The sequence below is a fragment of the Leptodactylus fuscus genome, chromosome 1, assembly GCF_031893055.1.
Source record: "Leptodactylus fuscus isolate aLepFus1 chromosome 1, aLepFus1.hap2, whole genome shotgun sequence".
NCBI lineage: Eukaryota > Metazoa > Chordata > Amphibia > Anura > Leptodactylidae > Leptodactylus > Leptodactylus fuscus.
In genome coordinates, this window is record NC_134265.1 from 193,453,329 (window position 1) to 193,474,827 (window position 21,499).

At 41.4% G+C, this 21,499-nt stretch overlaps 1 protein-coding gene and 1 pseudogene across 4 annotated transcripts in view; both read right to left on the reverse strand.

Annotated features, from left to right (window-relative positions):
• The window catches only part of EPS15L1 (epidermal growth factor receptor pathway substrate 15 like 1), a 155,378-nt gene that overhangs the window by 51,512 nt on the left and 82,367 nt on the right, over positions 1-21,499 (reverse strand). For all 4 annotated transcript variants that reach the window (XM_075281212.1, XM_075281204.1, XM_075281225.1 and 1 more), the window contains 2 exons: positions 20,837-20,919; positions 1,678-1,810 (listed from right to left, as the gene is read on the reverse strand). In XM_075281212.1, the coding sequence (XP_075137313.1) occupies positions 1,678-1,810; positions 20,837-20,919 (216 nt within the window). The remainder of the gene's footprint in view (positions 1-1,677; positions 1,811-20,836; positions 20,920-21,499) is intronic.
• On the reverse strand, positions 5,991-7,914 carry LOC142189613 (uncharacterized; annotated as a pseudogene).

Sequence of the window (21,499 nt, forward strand, 5' to 3'; positions counted from 1 at the left end):
ACTCTGCCTGTCACCTTCTCACACTATATACATAAGTCCTTACAGAGTTATGCAGCTGTGCGAGTTGTAGGAGCGAATTTGATTTTTTTCCTGCTACTTTTATTATTGGTTTTTCTGAGGATGGGGGATATTGGGGGTTGCAAAAGAGAGAGGCAATTCTTCAACTTTTGTTTTTCTTTTAACATTGTTCACCGTATGCTTTAGCGAACACTGAAGAATGCCAGTGTCCTTGCATTCTTCAACATTGAATTAAGTGCAGCGCCACCTAAAAGTGTCAGCAGAGGCTGGCCTGGACAGGAGCGTGGATAGGTGAGTAAATTATGGGCTGCTAACTAAAGCAGTAATACATTAAGCAGCGGCCAACTAAAAAACAATACCACCCCCTGGTTTATTCCATGAGACGCCTCGTGGATGATGTGACACTGCATGTAGCCTAAAGGCAACTATAGCTGCATCTGGAACATCATAGGGCAGCAGACTCTCTCAGGATTTGTAGCTCCTGAATGAGTCTTCAGTTGGCTTCTCCATTTGTATAGTATTTACAATGGTACAAGAACTGTGGTTGTAGGTGCTACAGGTCCCAAAATAAAAACAACTCAACTCGCCCCCCTCCAGCCTTAGTCTCTCTCTCCAGCCAGTATGGAGGAGGGAAATGGACCGGGGAACCGACAGGATGCAGCTATAGTACAGTAGGAGAAAGACAAACAACTCAAACATGAACTATTACACAGGCAGAAAAAATAAAATAAAATTGGAAAAAAGGAACTTTTACGAGAAAAATGTCATGCTTCAACAGAGTGACATGATAATTGTTATAACAGTTTTCTTTTTTGTAATAGTTAAGTCACTTTTTAAGCATTTCATTGCCATGACCTACACAAAGATCCAAGATGACTTCCTTATGAGCTTTCCATTAGTCCTAGTAATACTGATATACTACTTGAATTAATCAGGAGAATCTTTTAATTTAAGTTATTTAGGAATAATGTTTTAGTAGAGAGGTCAAGTTAGCAGCATTATCAACTATTTTACAAGTACCGCTTAGCATTCTGGAAATGCCCATGAATTTTTTGAATGTGGCAATGATTCATAACATACTAAGTAGTAGTTCTTATCTATTAGGTAATGACAAAAAGAAAAAGTACGGATCTATTTTCACAGAGCAGCAATGTGCAAATACAACATGCTCTAATGTGGCTCATCTTTCCATAGAGCAGCATGCAGATATATCTTTAAAGGAGATGTGTAACAATTTATTTTTTTTATCATGAGATTTTTTTATTTTGTGAGCCTATATGGGACAGTAACTGACAATGTCTGTAAAGCACACTGGACTATGTTGGCGCTATACAAGTAAAAGAATTAAGTAGACATCACCAGCCCTCCCCTTACACACAGTCAGGAAATGGAAGGGGTGTCGAATGTGGTCACTAGTAGAGAAAGTGTACCTCCCACATTTACAGCAAGATTGAATAAGGCTCCTTTTAACTAGTTCACCTTGCTGCAATTATGGGATGTGTTCTCCTTGGCAGCCAAACCAGGAAAACATTAAAAATTATTTTATTTTTAATATTTCCATACTTGTAGGAAATAAATTAACACAAAACAGTTTTAAAAATGTAACAAAATAAATAAAAATGTAATTACTTTTGTAACACATTCCCTTTAACAACTTACCACTTGGAGGCTTTGGCCGTGGCGGGACACTCCTCTTTGGGGGCAGTGCTGGCATGTCATGCTTGTTTTTAAATGGGTCCTCAGAAAATCCTGAACTTGGGAAAGTGGCAGCAAAGGGATCTGAAGTATGGTGCTATAATTACAGAAGTTTAAGAAAGAAGATGTTAAAATTCCAGTATAAAATAGGACAGCTCAATCACAAATTTCCTCTAAAGACATATCCCAATTTCAATCAGATGTCAGATATTACCTGCTTAAATAAAATATGAGGGAGTCTGTATAGTGTGAACCAACTGCATTCAACTTTTCATTTGTCAGGCTGCACCCTTATGGTTGCTTTATACTACCGTTATTTAAAGTCTGTTGCCCTCATCTATCACACGATAAGTGCAGTGGACATTAAAAGACAGATGCAGACAGAGCCCCCTCCTCCCAATGTCCATCTGCATTCTCTCCCATATAAGAAAAAACATGATGGAAACTTTCTTTTGTCATGTTTTTATACTTTTCTGAAGGAAGAAAAAGTTCTGCATGCCCTTCAGTCATGGAAGCACTGCTCTTGCCACTTAGACTGCCACCATCTGTCTTAGCCACCCTGTACAGTGAGAGTTGATCCTCCTACTTGTGCAGTAAGAGCAATGCTTCCTTTTGACAGTGCACCAACTGCCTCTTTTGCATAAGACTTCAAAAGTTGTTTTTATCCAGATCTACAAAAGTGACCTACATAAAGACATGTTGTACCATTGCAATTGTTCTGTAAGACAGTGGTGACAGTTAATTATGCTTGGGAAGCATGTAAACTCCTTTTAATCCTCTAACAGTCACATTGAAGGCTCGTTCACACGGCGGAAAAGTTTTCTGCTGTGTGTTTTTTTTTGGCGCAGCTAGCCGCGACAGAATGCCGATGCAGTGTATCAGCATCTCGTTGCGGCATCCTGCTCCTGATTAGGTCCGGATGAATGGACCTAAAGAGGGACGTGTTTCGAGCTGCGGACGCAGGGGATGACTCAGCCGTGTAATCCACGGTGAGACAGATCATATCGCTTCTTTTATTTTTTCCGCCACTAGCTAGCGGAAAGAAAAAGCAAGCGGCTCCCCTTTAAGTCAATGGGAGCCATTTTTGCAGGTGGATTTAGAGGCGGATTCCACGTCTAAATCCGCCTGCAAAAAAATGCTGTGTGAACATACCCTAACCCTTCCAGGACCAAGTGTCATTAATGCCCCAATGCTCAGACCAAATTTAGAACTTTTATATGCATTGCTTTACAGAGCAACATCTTTTTTAATGGTTTTTCATATCTTAGCTATTTTTACCATGATTTTTCAAGACACATAAGGCTTGAAATAATTAGCTATATTTGTTAGCCCCTCAAGGACCAGGCCTCATTTTTCAAAACCAACATGTGTCGCTTTATATGGCAATAACCTTGAGACACTAACTTACACAAGTGATATTGAGACTGTTTTTTCATGACACATTGTACTTAATGTTAGTGGTAAACACTAATCAATATTTTTGTATTAAAAAAAACAAAAAAAACCCCAAAACACAAAAACATGAAATTTGTACTATTGCATATAAACATATTACAATTTGATTTTCTAGTTCTTCTGATCACATGGGCTACACATTTATATAGTTTTTCAGAGAGTAAGTTCTGTTTGCACAATGTATATTAGGGTCAGTTCACACGTGAACTGCCCGCGCGGGTTTTGACACGGAGAGAGACGCGGTGAGCCGCGTCTCTCTCTTGTCAAAACCCGCCTGCCACGACCATTGCTGTCGCGGATTAACCCTCTGCTGTCGGCTTAAATGAATGAGCCAACATAGGAGGGAGCTGCCGGGGGCCTGAAGAAAGGACATGTCCTTTCTTTTCTCCGCTAGCGGCAGCCCGCCGCTAGCGGAAAAAAAAAAAGCCTGGTGGTCTACATAGACCACCATTGTAAAGGGGCGGATTTTGAAGTGAAATCCGCTGTCAAAATCCGCCCCTTTGTTCATGTCTGAACTAGCCCTTAGAAGGCTCTTACACTTCACTTTGGTTACCATAAAGAGTTACATTTTGTTGATAAAAGTGTTGATAAAATGATAAAAGTCCTAAATGCTTCCCTTGTCAAAGTGTAACTTCAGGACAATACACGCAGCATGGAGATGCATCAATGTTCGACAGTTAGAAATCACAGCTATTTCACTTTGACAACCGTAACTGGAGCATGGGGTACAAGACAGAGCTACATAAGTAGCCAAATTAGCACCGTCTAGGGGTTAAAATGCAATAACCCTCCCATAAATGTCATTTTCTTTTTCTGCAGATTTTAAAATTTATGGCTCAAATAAATATAGCTGGCACATAACTAGTGCCTTATGTGCATTTTAACCCTTAAACCAGTAAAATTTTACCCATCTTTGCAAACCCACTTTAATTTTTTAAAAATTTTATATCAAGATAGCTTTATGAGAACTTTTTGTGAGTACATACGAGTTTTTGATTAGTTTTTATTGCTTTTTGCTTTTGATAGGAAAACATCAATTCAGGCATCTAAATGTTAAAGGTTATAGCATTTATCATGTGGATTAAATTAAGTACTAATTTTATTTTTGAGGTTGTTACAGCTGTGGTAACATTAATTGTGTGTGGGTTTTTTGGGGGGTTTTTTAGGAAAAAAAAAACCTTTTTACGTTTTTTTCTCTGATGGCAGCATCTAAGGGATTAAATAGTTAAAGTATGATTTACATTACAGGGACAGGAGAGAAAAAAAATTCTCCCCTCCCTGCAGACTGTCAGCTGCGCCTGTTCCCCTACACACTGGTCAAAGTGAAGCTGCGAACATATGCAGGTCTGTTTTAGGCTGCTTGCAGACGACTGTGCTGTAACAGGCCGGCCGTGAATGAAAAGCACCGGTGGCACACATGGATGTTCCCTGTGTGCCACCCGTGCACAGGCCGTGCTTACATGGTTCTTTTCATTAAACGAACAGTAGCCATGGAAGCAAAGGCCGCAAAATAAGACAGGGATAGGACCTCTTGTATATTTTGTAACCTGGATCGTCGTCCCGCAAAAATGTATTAATGGCACAAATACCAAAAGAAAATCAAACGTTGTACGGAAGTTTAGTTACGCTTTAATTTCTAACATGCCCACATTGATAACATATTACAATGACAGGAGATTCAGGTAAAAATGTGACTCAGATCAATGAGCATTTTTCAGCTGCAAAGCCACAAGGAAAGACCTATGTATTATTTCAAAGTTCAAACTGTTAGGATACTAAACACCTTCTGGGAACCCTGAAAGATCAGACTATGTGGTTTACTAGTGACAGATCCAAGTATAATATTTATAAAGTGTGACAATTGGGGGTAATTTAGCCTCAAAGGAAAGTGGTGTTCCTGGATTTACAGAGGTGTTGGTGGCGCTGGGTGCCAAATAAACAGCAGATCAGGTGGTACAATCCAAAATGTGGCTTTATTCAGCTTACAACAGGAACAAAACAGCAAACAGCCTAGCCCACACACAGGGCAGTACCTCACTTCTTGAACCCTGACTAATCTTTTGGGGCAAGATACTCTGAGGTTTTGTCTCACCAGTCCGGCTCACACTGAGCTTAACCAAGTCCTTTATGGAATCCAGTCCTCTTGGGACAGACCGCCTGTCTGTCTCTAACTAGTCCACTTTCCTCTCTGGAGTGGGCTCCTTCTGGAATCCAGCCTTCTTGGGATAGACCTCCTGTTCGTCTCCAACTGGTCCACAGTGCACCTGCTCCCAGCAGGCCACTAACAGCACTCTCTTGCTGTGTGCATTCCCTCTGGAGTTGAGCCACTTTCTCAGCTATGTGTGGTCAGAGTCCCTTTTAACCCTGTTTTGGGCCGCTCTATAGCGCCCTATAGGTTCACACCCTCACAAAAGCAAGGTTTCATCAAATGGTTACAAGGGAGTCCTGATGTTTCCAATATTCCTAGCCTTACTGTGCAATGCTAATTTGAGAGTTTGCTCTATAACCATTACATGCAACCACTGGTTGCATGTAATACCATGGTATGTCAGTTCTGTGCTTATCTCTGAGTATATTCACGTCTATACCCGAATAGGTTGTGAGACGTCATACTTGAGTCTGAGGAAAGCCAATTTAGGCCGAAAACGTTTACACTTACACCATACATTGTGTGTTTTCCACCTTTAATTAAACGCACCTTGAATCAGACTACTTAGTCTCAGCGGGATCCTTCTTGACACGTATTACATGCAACCATTCATACCTGTTGTGTGTTTGTATATGAGGAATAACACTATTTCTGGGCATTATTTAACTTGTATTCAGCAGTTACCCCTTCTGCATAGTAGTGCTCTGGGTCCTCTTCCTTGCCGGCATCTCCTAGATCGACACTCAAAACCCCAGGACCATCCTGGCAGTCTCATGTTACCTCCAGCATTAACCACTAGCAGGGAGACTTCCAGTGGATTGTTCACCTCACCCTTAGCTTCCTCATTTTGCGACACCTCCGGTTCTGGCACAGTTAATTGTACTACTGTCACCCTGTCCTCACTTTCAGACACACTATCGCTTGGGACTATGCTCATTACACCATGTAATTGTGTGGTTGGTGGTGGTACATTGGGCGCATACACAGAAATCATTTTCTCCAAATCATTCCCCAACAATACATCAATGCCAATGCATTTGACACTCCTCTCTTCTCTAATCTCACTACCAGCACCCCAGTTCATATGAAACTTGGCCACGGGTACTTCTGGATGGCATCCAGTCACTACCGTTACATGTAAAGTCTTTCTAGGAATAGTGTCCTCAGAGTCTATCATTTCTGGTCGGACCAGAAAACAAATTGCAGGGAAGTATCTTAATCCCTTAGTGACTTTACCTCCCTCTCTCACAGTTTGCATGTGGTGCTGCAAATTATGTCTTCAGAGGAGAACATCATTACTGAATGAGTAGATGTTACTACTGCCTCTCTGGGCAAGCAGACCTTACATAGCCCACCTTGTTACACCCAAAACATTTCTGCAAATCCCACTGAGCTGGGGTATTCCCCACAGGAATGGTCTCTCCCAGCTTGAAGACAGGAGGCTGTGGTGAATTCCTGGCTTGCAGCTTGGGGATCTCTGAAGTGCTGTTCCACCCTTGGATTATGGCATCCTGTTGGCCACATAGGAATCTGCAATCTGTGCTGCTGTTGTAGTTTCCTGTTCAGATACCAACTGCTGGACATCCAGAAGGTAAAAATGGAGGAATTGGTCTTTAATCATAAGATCCTCAAGGAGCTCAATGGTGGTAACAGAAAAACCTCTGATCCATTGCCGAAAGGTAGTCCATAAGCTGCACACAACATCTGCATAGCTGCTTGTGGTCTTCTGCTGTATACTGTGGAATATTTAGCGGTACACCTCTGGGGTGAGGTTGTACTTTTTGATTAGGGCCTCTTTATTGGCAATAGTCCCTATCCAACTCAGGAGGCAGGTCAGCAAAAACTTCCAGGACGTTGCATTTCAGACCTGGGGTTAAATACTGTGTCCACTGCTCACAGAGCAAATGGTATTGCTGGCAGGTCTTTTCAAACCTCCACAGAAAAAGATCCAAGTCCCTACCCTTCTCCATAACAGGATAGTTCTCCAGGCAAGACCTCTGAATATGGATATGCTGGACTTGGGTCTGGGTAGAGTTGCTACTCTGTTTGCACCCAGGCACTGGAACTGGAACTCACACTCACGCCTGATATTCTGCAGCAGCAGCCTGATGTTCTGCCTCTTCTCTCTCAGCTTGTCGCTGGGCTACATAGAGTTTCAGCTCCCTCCAAAGATTTTAACTGGGTTCAGGAGTGGAGAGTCGCTAGGCCACACGGGGACCTTCAAAATGCTCCTTAGGGAGCCACTCCTTAATTGCCCTGGCTGTGTGTTTCTGGTCATTCATCATGCTGGAAGACTCAGCCACAGTCCATCTTCAGTGCTCTTACTGAGGGAAGGAGGTTGCTGGCCAAAATCTCACGATACATGGCCCCATCCATCCTTCCTTCAATACTGTGCAGGTTGTCCTGTCCCATTCACAGAAAAGAACCCCCAGGTTTCTCAGAAGGGAACGGTTTTGTTGGAGGTTGTACTCATCCTTCTTCTTCCTCCAAAAACGGTGAGTGGAGTTGATACTAAAAAGTTCTATCTTGGTTTCAAATGACCACATGACCTTCTCCCATGCCTTCTCTGGATCATCCAGATGGTTATTGGCCTGCATATGTGCTCGCGTGAGGAGGGGGACCTCACGTGCAATCTAACGATAATCTTGAAGAATGTTGTCCCAGCTCTCTTCGGGTCATTGACCAGGTCCTCCCATGTAGTTCTCGGCAGATTCCTGAGCTTTCTCACAATCATCCTTACCCCACGAGGTGAGATCTTGCATGGAGTCCCAGACTGGGGATGATTGACAATCATCTTGTGTTTCTTCCATTTTCTAATAATTGCGCCAACAGTTGTTCCTTCTCACCAAACTACTTGCCTATTGTCCTGTAGCCCTTCCCAGACTTGTGAAGGTCTACAATTTTGTCCTTGGTGTCCTTAGACAATTCTTTGGTCTTGGCCATGGTGGAGAGGTTGGAGTGTGATTGAGTGTGTGGACAGGAGTCTTTTATACAGGTAATGAGCTCAAACAGGTGCAATTAATACAGGTAATGAATGCAGAGTAGGAAAAACTGACAGGTCTGTGACAGCCAGAATTCTCGCTGGTTGGTAGATGGTCAAATACTTATTTCATGCAATAAAATGCAATTTAATTGTTAAAAAATCATATCACAATATGATTTTCTGGATTTTTTTTTTTAGATTCTCTCACAGTTTAAGTATATCTATTATAAAAATTACAGACCTCTCCATTCTTTGTAGGTGGGAAAACTTGCAAAATCGCCAGAGTATCAGATACTTATTTTCCCCACTGCAGATGACTAATATGAATAAGTAATAATACACAGCTTCTGTCATCACACAGTTGCCGGGAAAAACTTCCCATCCAAACTGCAGCCCTTTAGCCCTAATAGGGGCAGCAGGGATCAGTAATTGTCTCTACTGTCTTCACAGGAGTACAGTCAGGTTACTCCTGTTCAGCTAGCAGGGAGTACTACTGATCCCTGCTGCCGCTATTGCAATGTAGTAATGCTACAAGAGCAGTAGTCATGAGGTTTATGATTCTCTCAACCACTGTCATTGTGGAGGTCTGGACAGCTAACAACTGCGGTCCCAGTATGGAAACAGACAACAAATGCTGCTCTATGGCAAGGGTCATTTCTTCTCTTCTGTAGGGCAGTGAGGGAGAGAGACATGCAGCTGCACAGCTCTCTGTGAAATTAGACAAAGTGCTTTATCAGTGCTTCGTTAAGGGGGTTTTCTGAAACTGGACAAGACAGTAGAAGAAAGTGGTCAAGGGTTGTGTCACTGCTGGGCCCCCCTGACCTAGAACTATAAGATGCAGACTTTTTAGCAAGGATTTCTAGTTTGAAAAATACATGTCCATCATATTAAGGGGACGGAGATAAAATACAAACTAGTACAAATGCTGCCCTGTGGCTAATCTAGCACTTCTATTCAAGACTATATTCCCCTTAGGGTAGGCTATTGCTCTCAGGAGTTATGGAGTATTTTCACATAGAGGCCCGGTTTCAATCTGCGCATGGGTTTCAATTCAGGGGTCCGCTTGGGGACCCCCTGAGCAGAAACCTAATCTGCATAAAAAAGCGATTACCTTAGGAAACCCATAGATCCCACAGACTATAATGGGGTCCTTGTGGTTTCAGCTCGGTTCCCGCACGAAAAAAGGTTAAGAGAAAAGTGCTGCTTGTAGGACTCTTCTCTACACATTTTCCATGCAGAGAGGGGAACGGAATGGCCCGAACGCAGATGTGAACCAGGCCTACGTTAGGAGGCTAATAAAGAGGCTTTGGAAGGGTTGATCACTTTAGAGAAACTTAATAGCAGGAGGCATGGCAAATGAGAGGTCTCCAGGGCTAGACTATATATACCTACAGAAGTCTAGAAGGAGAAATCCACATTTGATGAAAATGTTTGTGAGAGCTTTGAGAGAGGCAGATTTTGTAGTGCTTCCAATGATAGATATGGGCCTGGCGGTTTTAGATGCAAATAGGTATGACTCCCTGTTGACCTCAGACAAAGATTCTGGCTGACCTGGTGGGAATTTCTGTTGTGCACTCAAATTATTTGGGGTTTGTGCCATCTAAAATTGACAGTGGTGAACCTTCAGCAGAAGATAGCAGAGAAAGGAACGGTTGCTCAGATGTGGGCAGTTATTGAGCTAACCACTAGTTAAGAGATTTAGTATTATAAAGAGAAAAAAAAACACATTACCTGGAAATTTATAGTTTTGTAATGTAGATGTAATGTGTTTTACATCAGGTACTGATCAACACTGAAACTGCTATTTTGTTGAGGTCTTTGTGCAACGATCAGATCTTGGGTGCAAGTTGAAAAGAAATTCTCAAGCAAAACTACAGAACGACTGAGATCAAAACATGTCCTGTTTAACTTATCTCTGCCATCAGCGAAGCAGTGCATGTGTGGTTAAGACTGCCAATGATGGGAAAGCTCTCAGCAAGAAATACTGTACATTATTTCTGGTTTATCATACCAGGTCTGGACATTATAGTTTTAGCAACCTTTTACCTCTGCAAAAAGTTAACGGGAACCTGTCAGAAGTCTGTTAAATATTGTAGCATTATTTAAAGGGATTCTATCATTAAAACCCTTTATTTTGTGGATAAGACGTCGGAATAGCCTTTAGAAAGGCTATTCGTCTCTTACCTTTAGATGTGATCTCTGCCGCGCCGTTCCTTAGAAATACTGGTATGCAAATTAGCTCTCTCACAGCGATGGGGGAGGGCCCCAGCGCTGGAAATGCGATGGGGGCATCCCCCACTGCTGCTTGAGGACACGATCCTGCGACGCCTCTATCTTCGGCTGGATCCTCCCCTTCTTTCGTCGTCTTTCTTCGGCACCTCCGACGCCTGCGCAGTTGGCTCTGCCAGTGAGACACTAGTAGAGCCAACTGTGCATGCACGCAATTGCGGCCTCGGAACTACGCGCAGTCAGCTCTACTAGTGTCTCACTGGCAGAGCCAACTGCGCAGGTGCCGAAGAAAGACGATGAAATAAGGGGAGGATCCAGCCGAAGATACAGGCGTCGCAGGATCGTGTTCTCGAGCAGCAGTGGGGATGCCCCCATCGCATTTCCAGCGCTGGGGCCCGCCCCCATCGCTGCGAGAGATCTAATTTGAATACCGGTAAAAACTGGTATTTCTAAGGAACGGCGTGGCGGAGATCACATCTAAAGGTAAGAGACGAATAGCCTTTCTAAAGGCTATTCCGACGTCTTATCCACACAAAAAAAGGGTTTTAATGGTAGAATCCCTTTAATCACATTTCCTATCATGCCTGAATAAGATGGCTGATATTGAAAAAGCAAAGTTATAACAGTTTAAAATGCTCCAGCAGGGTTTTCAATTTTATCTTAAATTTTTACCTTGATTGACCTCCTCCTGGATTCTGAAGTCAGCTGAAACCTCCCAAAATAGCACCTGCTTCTCCAGTCATGTGAACTAGTACAGCTGGCATAACTGCTTGATGAATCCAATCTGGATCTTTGCACCCCAAGAGTAGCTAAGGTAAATTTGTATATTGCACAAGTACATTTCAAACGATTATAACTTTACAGGGCCAAGCTGCTCATCAGATCTCACACGTTGTCCAGTTTCAGACCAATGATAACCCCTTCCCAACACAGGCATTTACCAATTATAATTTTTGACTCTATGCCTTCCAAAAGCCATAACTTTTTTATTTTTCCATTCATAAAGCCGCATGAGAGCTTACATTTTTGCGGAACAAATTGAACATCACAGTGGTACCATTTATTGTTTCATTTGATATACTGGTAAAAGCTTTGTTTTTACAGCATTCACTGTGCAGCCAAAATGAACACCTGCACAACTGTCTTCTATGGGTCAATGGGATACCAAATTTGCATATACAAATATTTATTTTTAACCCCTTAAAAATAAAAGGTCTATCAATGGTATTTTTGAATTTTAACTAATCCTATCTTTATGTAGCCTTTAAAAAGGCTATTATAGGAGTACCTTTTGGTTCAATTATTTTGTTGGTGGTTTCACAAAAAATCTGGTTTCATCTTATGTAAATTAGTGTTCACAGAGCACTGAGGGTGTTCCCCCTGTGCTCCCGCGTCATCTGCCTGGATCTACATCGACATACCCTTCTTGATTATAGTTGACGCCTTCTCTCCCCTCTTCTTTGCTTCCTTCTTACAAGAGCAGGCATACAATAGACTTTCTAAAGGCTACATGAAGATTGGTATTTTTAATTTCAACTAAACCTATGATAGACTCCCTCTAATATTTCCATGTTCGGAGATACATAAGGCATGGCTTCTTCCTGGGCCAGTTGTACTTTTTATTGAAATTAATTTTGGGAATGTCTAGTGCTTTGATAGCTTTTTATCCAAATTTTTAGGTGAGGCAAAATAATGAAAAAACAGTGTTTTGGCACTGTTGAATCGCCCCCCACAGTGTTCACCATATAGAAAATATTTTTATAGGGGCAACACAGTGGCTCAGTGGTTAGCACTGCAGCTTTGCAGTACTGGAGTCCTGGGCTCGAATCCTGCCATGGACAACATCTGCAAGGAGTTTCTATGTTTTCCCCGTGTTTGTGTGGATTTTCTCCTATACTCCAAAGACCTACTGATACAAGTGTATGATAGACAAGCCTGGGAGCCTTCAGATCAGGAGCTCCATGTAACATAAATGCTGCAGTTTTGCTGCAGCATTCTACAGTAACTGCAAAGTGGTTGGGATTCTGAGATCCCATTCACATATTGTAGAAAAATATCAGTATCGAACATGCTGCGATATCAAAAACCATTGCGCTTTTGTAAATCAAAGCATGTCAATTATACCGACGGAAATGCTGGCATTTTCCCTATAGTTATAATTGATAGCTCAAAGTCCGCACAGGAAAACTCTGTGGACTTTCTGTAAAAAGTGCAGCGGGAAAAACCATGATGCATTTTCCCTCAAAGCTTTTAAGGTGCAGTCAGATACGTAGGGCCTTAGCTTCAATCGCCTCTAAGCTATCACTGCATTGGACCTTGTTACGGGGCCTAATGATCCTCCCAAAATGGTTGCACCTATGTGTTGCCAGGAAAATAGCGCCTTGGTCAGCTCTGGTTTTTAACCCCTTCCTGCCCCCAAAATTTTTTGATTTCTATGTTTGACTCCCTGCCTTCCAAACCCCATAACTTTGTTATTTTTCTGTTTACAAAGTCATATGAGGGCTTAATAAATACAAAAACAAAAAAGAGTTTTCTCATTGATCACCCAGTACCAACAAGCTGAATAACTCCACATTTGAGGTACTGCACGGAAAAAAATTCCCTTGACTCCGAAAAATAAAATATAATCTTGAAAGTCTTTAATAAAATTCCAACATCCAACAATATTTTGTAAAAATTAACTTTTAATCCTATGACTAAAAAAAATCTAAAATGTCAAAGATCCATAAAAGAATAAACAAGTTGTGCCCCTTACACACTGTCATTTTCTTTCATGAGGTCTACCTTTAAGGTATATAACCTTGACTGTACTCTAACATAGCAATGTACTGTCAGAGGGGGCGTTTTTACCACCCAGCAATGACACTAAGCTATGAGGAAAGTCCCCCAGTAAAAGTCTATGGACGGGTACTATCAGGGAGAGCATTCCTTAAAGCCCAGCGATAATGCCGAGCTATGAGGAATGCCCTTCTGACAGTGAGGACATATCGTGCTGAAGCTATGGGGACTGATATCTCCAGCACTGGGGCTCATACTGGGAAAGTCAAAAGTGTGCTGTCTGCTTTCTAGCAGAATAGAAAACCACACTTTCATGAGGACATAAAAGGTCCTCTTTAACTTGTTCGGTTGAGAGGGGTGGAAATCGGTATCAAATGCCTGTGATCAGAGACAACTCTTTGCAGCAGTGGATTGGGAAAGGGTTACAAGACATCATACAAGTTGTATGATGAAAAGTTCTCCAGTTTTACAATATACTTTCTGTATCAATTCCTCATGGTTTTCTAGATTACTGCTTACTGTCATTCATTCTGCTTACTTACAATGGATAAAAATGAGTCCATGGTCATGTGATGAACACACAGGGATCCAGCCTTTTTAGGTGATCCTGGTTGCAGATCTCAGTGGTCCGATTGTGGCGTAGATTTGTAGTATAGTTCTGGTATGAGTTATACTAAATCTGTTGGATCGAGGCTTCCTCGCCCCGGCCCACCTAGATTCACACCCACTTTTATATACAAAAGTGGCAAGCTGGGCGCAAAGGCTGAAATGTGCCACAGTGTACCAAAAATGCACATTTTTGGCCACTTTTAAGGTGCATGTGAGCTACTGTGTACAAAACCAGAAGCAGAATGCTAGGTATACTATTGGTGTTGAGCAAATAGTATTCAAAACTATTCGTCTAATACCTCGCTCCCATAGGAATGCGTGGAAGCGGACGAACACAAAGGGGTTAAGCGCAGTGGATATTTGACAGCCGCTAGACGCATTCCTATGGGAGCGAGGTATTAGACAAATACTATTCGCTCAACACTATATACTATGTAGCACCATTTCAGCAGTAATGCAACTACGCTCCCATTCAGAGTAATCGAAACTAAACTGTAGTGCTTCTGCAAGATCACTATACTGCTGAATATGTGGGGTTGTCATGTGCTTGACCACAACCCACCTGATGTTGATTGATAAGTCATTATCAAAATCCAGCAAAAGTCCAGAAAGCTCTTGTATCGAACCAAAGCCAACAGTGGCTTCAAACGAAATGTGAAATATAAAAGGGAAGCCCTTATACTTCTCTATTTGCGCCAAATGCCCCCCCTGGCTTTGCTGCTAAAAAGGCAGCAACATTTCAAACAAAAAAAAAAAATGCAGATTTACCACAGCATCTGCACAATGACTCAGGTAAACACCTGTATAATCTTGCAATCATAGGTAAAATACCGTCCTGTACTTTAATCATTATCGAATAGTACATCACTGGGAAATTCAAGAATAATGAACAGGCCGAGAAATCCGTCGCTCATACAGAGTCTAACATCCGAGACTCTGTAGTGTGAAAGGGTTCTTCTGCCATGTGGTAGCCACAGTATTAACGACCAGCACATGGCCCCATAGGCTTTAATGGATGTGTTTGTTTTTTGTTTGTTTTTTAAATGTAGATTGTGAGCCCCACATAGAGCTCACAATGTATATTTTTTCCCTATCAGTATGTCTTTGGAATATGGAATGGAAATCCATGCAAACACAGGGAGAACATACAAACTCCTTGCAGATGGTTTTTTGCCCTTGGCGGGATTTGAACACCAGGACTCCAGCGCTGCAGTGCTAACCACTGAACCACCGTGTGGCCCCTTGGTTCTATAGGTTTGTGTGAACAATCCTAGAAAAAAAAACTTGTTATTTTTCCGGCGAGATTAAGGATCCCTCAATACTCATGTCTATAAGGTATCCATGAAATCAGTTTTCTTTAAATAACTCTACTTGTAAAATTATATTTTATGTTGTACATGCAGGGAAATAGAATACTAAATTGCTGGGAAAATTCCTTCAAGTCACAGCGTTTGAATCCAATGATGAATCATTTGGAGGACTCTTTTCCTGCATGTAAAAATCATTTTATATGCTCAAAATCAAACAAAAAAAAAACACGTTGATTTCATGTCTTGGCTGCAAGCATTTGCGCTGTGCATGGTGAACAACAAAGGAGGTACAATTTCGCAACAACCCTTTGTAGTTTTAAAGCTTGGCCAGGAACACCTTTGATGTGCATGATATAAGAGCAAAAGAGACATTTCCTTTACAAGGGAGTGTCTGCACAGTGTTTTCATCTTCGATATAAAAAGTTGTTAAATCATTTTAATATAACAATAAAATAAATAAACTTTTCTTATAGGATATGGGCATTCTCTCTACTGGAGGTAGATGTAACTTAAATGTAAATGCACCCACTACATAGCATTTGTCTACAAAGTTTACAAGTTCTTTCAGTTTGCAACCTCACTGTCTATATGAAAAGTAACAGGATCTGCAGGAGTCAGGAGAGATCAATGGATAGGAGCTACAGAAAGACCACACAAAACACTACCATCGAATTGCTTTCTGACCTTTAATGCTTGGGATACAAGCTCAAAGACAAAGTAAACACGTTTTTTTTTTTTTTACAACGAAAAAAAGTAGCAAGCAGGATTTTTCTCTCTGCATTTTCCAGGTGGAAACCTGGCAGATCCCATTATGGCCTATGGGGTCCACGGGTAATTGCTTTTTAGGCAGATTGGCTTTCCGGTTTTAGGGTCCCCAAGCACACCCGAAGAACAGAGACCTGACTGCTAGTGTGAACCTAGCGATAGAAACAACTGACAACTAACATACAGTTTTTACTAATTTTGTATGAGTGCAGCGCTGGAGTCCCAGGAATTTGTATGTTCTCTCCATGTTTGTGTGGGTTTCCTCGCTCACACCAAAGACATACCGATAGGGAATATAGATTGTGATACCTATATGGGACAGTGATTGGCAATGTCTATAAAGATCTATGGAATAAGCAGGCGCTATATAAGTAAGCAAAAAAAAAATATATATATATATATATAATAAACAAAAATAAATATTAGGACTATTTCACATGGACTTTTTTTTTTTTTTTTTAACCACTTCCGGACCGCCCATAGAGTATATACGTCCGGGAAGTGGTTGCCTAGTTCTGACAGGATGTACCTGTACGTCCAGTCAGAACACAGCAGCTGCACGGAGATCGTGCAGCTGCTTTCAATGGGAGCCGGCTGTAACTTCAGCTGGAGCTCCCAGAGAGATGGCAGGGCAGATTTATTACCTCCCCTGCCATCTCGATGGCTGTGTATACAGTGCTCAATGAGCGCTGTATACACAGCTATGGATGTTGCCATAATTCAGCTGCCCTCTGACCCGGCGGACACGTGATCCGCCGGGAGCAGAGTCTTGCAAAAGCTGTTGGGTCCTACAGGACCCCAGATCAGCTCAGTAAGCTGTATATACAGCGTGCAGGAGGCTGTATTTCTCCTGCAACTGGGGTTAAATGTAGCAGCCCCAGTTATAGGAGAAATCAGCCTCCAGTACAAAAAAAATAAGTGATCAGATGTCCCCAAAGGTCTCTTATCACCTTATGGGGGCACAATCTGGAAAAAAAATAAAATAAAAATATAATAAAAAAGTTTTAAAAAAATGTAAATAAAATAATAATAATTAAATAATACGCTAATAAAACGTCGTTATTAAAGGTTATAGCCCCACCCCCGATGACACCATACAAAATAAAAATTACCGTAACGGAGAGGAAAAACTATATTATAAAGTTTTTCAGTGACACTTTGTGTTATTAAATTTAAAAAAAATAAATAAATTGAAAACCAGACAATTTCCCTCTTATTTTGATTATATTTTCCTGGATATAAAAAAATTAAAACACATTCGAAAATAAAGATAACATAAAAATAAAGCCCTATGTGTCCCCGAAAAAAGACGCAAAAATTAGTTGACTGAGACATACGGGAAAAATGTTACAGACCTCAAAACCGCACATACAAAATAAACCTAAAATGTGTCTGGTCCTGGACCATAAATTGGCCCGGTACTGAAGTGGTTAATCTGAGTGCTGTCCATGGAAGAAAAAAAAAAAAAAAAAAACGTACCCATTTAAGTGAATGGAGTCAATTTCACACCTCAGTTTTTTTTTTCATTTTGAATGCATTATTTTTTTTCCTCTACTCATCTCGGCCAATTTCATCTTATGCAAACCTTGCTGCTTTCACAGAATGCTGTGAGATTTCAGCTCTAAGGCCTGTGGAATTGTGAATGCAGCTCTAGTTAAAATATAAACAGCAACCAATGCATTTACAAATTCATATTATTTATACATATACGCTGCTGAAGTTGAAAGAAATCTTCCATCATGTTTACTTTAGCATCAATGGGAATGGACGCAGGGGGGCATCCATCATTCTACTACTACAGTAGTGTGAATGTTCACTTAAAATCGTTGTGCAATGCTATAGAAAGCAATACAAAAAAAAAATTATTTTTTTTTTGCTCCAAGATGCAGACTATCATTTCTACCACTTGCATACGCTTTACAAAAGTCCAAATCAATTTAAAATAATCAAGAAGTAAAGTACAACAGAAAAATGTTGTAATAATCATCCAAATTAAAGGTATGCATATAACTTAAATATTGGATATGATAGTTTATTCATATTTTAAGAGAAAAGCTAAAATAATTCGGTGAAAAACAAGTTCCAACTTCAGAGATAGAACCACACTTGCCTTGTTTATTTCACCTAACACTCACAGCTTTTGAAGTGGTGAGAGAGATACTAGAGAGCTCCAGGTTTCAGAATGAGCAGCACATGCAGCAAAACAAGTTAATTCTGACATCTAGTGGTGGACATCAAGGCCATAAAAGTAAAGAGAGCAGGATGGTGTTATATTCTTAAACCTACTTAATTAAAAAAAAAGGCATACCTTTGTCCCAAATGTGGAGAGCTGCTGGGAGCTTTTTACTATCAATTATGGACATATCAAATTGTTAGGCGCTACCGGGAATAAGGAGTGTAGTGTCGTATATGAGAAGATGAAGGGGGAGCAGAGTGGAGGGATGCTACAGGTGACAATACCATGATGCTCACCCACCATACGATGTGCACCACTGCACTACCTAAATCCACCTCTACACCATGTATGGCAAGAGAGCAGTGTGGCTCCTGAAATTGTTAACATTAACATGGCCCATACAACTATGGTACCCACAACTGCGGTTTATTAAGGATATGGTGAGTGAGCATTGCCCAGCATGGAAACAATACCGATAGCTGCGTGTTCTAATAAACATCTGCTCTGCAGGGTCCTAACAGTCTAAAAAATAAGTGCGGGTCTAACACCCAGGGCCCCTGCTGATCAACTGTTTGAAGGAACCATGGTGCTTTTGTGACTGCCCTCACCCCTTCACTATTTACTTTGCACAGATCTGTTTTATAGTGACCATGCAATGTTATTACAGCCTGTAATAGTGCACGGCTGCTAAAAAAAAAATAGATGGGGTATGATGAAAATAATGAAGGGGCTCCACACAGCGCAATTTGCTCCACAGTTGCCCACACACATTATAATATGCTCCACAGTGGCCCCCACACAGTATGCTGTGCTCCACAGTGGCCCCCACATAGTATGTTGTGCTCCACAGTGGCCTAAAACAGTAAAAAAACGCTACAAGACACTTAAGGCACTCCGATTAGATTTAGTGCTATTATTATACACTGGGGTCGCTTCAGATCCCAGAGTATAATAATTGAAGACCCAGGATAGGTGATGGAAAATAAACTCTTATACTCACCGTACCTCACCTCTCCTAGGCATTCTCACTCCATCCAGCTGTCTTCAGCATCCTCTTTGTTCTTCCAGCCAGTGACTAAGGGCACGTGCCCCAGATGTCACTGCTGGGCACTGATGTCATTACACCTGCGCGCTCCACGTGACAGCTGAGGCCCAATCACAGGCCCCAGCAGTGTTACTGGCTGAAAAATCCCTGAAGACTATGCTCAGAGCTCCCCTGGGTGGCTAGTATTGGAAAGGGACCCGGCATGGCAAGGCTGGGGCCTTTTTCCATTAACAATATTTATAGTGGTCAGGGAACCAGGCCTTCCCCGATAGACATCATGGTGCTGCAGGGCCCCACCCATCTCCAGTGGGCCCCCATACTGCTCTCATTATCCCGCCTGTTACCAGACCTCCACTGCCAAGTGAAAAAAAAAAAAAAAAGCAGTGGGGTCCAGTAGGGTCCACTGAAGGGCCAGTCCCACCCTGCTCCCTGAAGTTCTATATAGTGCCAGGAAGACCGCTGCTAGATATCAGATGACCTTTCACCTTCCCTGTCTTAGAGATGGGATTAAGTCAGTCAACACTTCCTTAACCCTTAATAAATGTAACTACAAACACAGAAATAAAGAAGCCGTGTTTCATTGTATCTGGGATAAATTGTTGGATACACTGTCAACTCTTCACACTCAACATCCAGGTTATGACAAGCCCTTCAATCATTCTATAGTACATAGTATACTAGTCCATAGTATAGAACTCAATTATAATAGGCTCTTGGTTCCATCCCCCGATTGACTTCCCAGGAGGAGGTTGAGGTAAGGGGGCGAAGCAACTATAGTTTAGATATAACTGTTCTTAGTTAATCCTATAGTTAAAGGGGTTGTTCAGCAAATAGCAGAGTTTATATATTTATTTTAGTAAATGAAAAACTTAACCAAATGATGTAATTTTCAATATTACCTAAAAAAAGGTTACCTGCCTACATGAAGTCTCAAGGGAAAGGTCAAGGCAAAATGAAAAACTCTGTATAGTGCTGAAGCAGACTCTTATATAGAAGGACCTTCAGGCTGTTGAATGGTGACAAGTAACCACACACACTTGACATAAAACCTGCCCACACACACATACTGTATACTACTATACACTAGCGTTGTGCAGTCCGCCGTTTTGGTCCACCAGGTGAACTGATCAATGGAGAGTCATACTGCTGTTTCAGAAGGAACACAGACACCGGAGGACCCGACTGATTATAATGGGTCCGTTAGGTGTCATTTGGGTGTCTGCTATAATAAAACTGACACTGGAGGAGAGAAAAGTTCTCTGTGCAGAACTTTTTTCTCCGTCAATTTTTGGCAGTTGCTGCAACAGATACTCTGGCGCAAATGTGAACCCAACCTACTTAATTATTGTGTATGATGAGATTTGGGATAATAAATGTCAATTCTACACAATTTTTTTGGGCTACACTACCCCTTTAACAGTTTTCTTTTATCCTCTTGAGGAATGGTATTCTTGATTGAATACTTTTACGACAGACTTTACGATACTCTGTTCTACACCGTAATGTAATGCTTATAAGATCATTTTAATTGTTTGATCTGTTTTCTATTAGGTCCTTGAACAGATATTTTTTCTGTGAATCCTAAATAAGATTTAGTTTTGTTTTAAAAGGGGATGATATTTACCTTAGACATGTGACTAAAATCTGCAAAGCTTTCATTGCTGCTGAAAGAACTGCTTCCAAAAGGGTCCAGTGTTCCAAAAGGATCTGAAATATAGAAGAAATATTATTGCAATCTAACTAATTAAAGCAGAATACACATCCCTATACACAAAGCATCAGCAGGTCTGCCCACTGTCTCCAATTCCAGTATGTTCAAGAGAGGCTCACAACCTGTATACCTGTCACCCCCATGCCGTCCAGCTGTGCCCAACCATGAAACTCCTAAAGCTGGAATACAACCAAAAATACAGCCTCGGGTTAGACACCACCAGTTCCCATACCATTCGTTACCTCTCTGTAGGATCTCAAAACTGATTCTCGCGTGTTTTGTATTCCCTTTCAATACTCAATACAAACTCTGGACTTTACATTAAAAAAGAAAAAAGTTTCATGTGGATCCACAGTGGTGTACTATGTAAAAAAAAGAATTCTTGTACTCCGCATAAAATCCTTTTCTCGTTGTATTCAATGGGGACATAGCACCATGGGCATAGACCTGGCCACTAGGAGGCTGACACTAAGATAGCAAAAGATGTCAGCTCTGCCTCCAGACTATACTCCCTTTCTCAGATACTGTGCTAATCCGTTTGCACCAGAGTAGGAAAGAGACACAAATAAGCAAAAA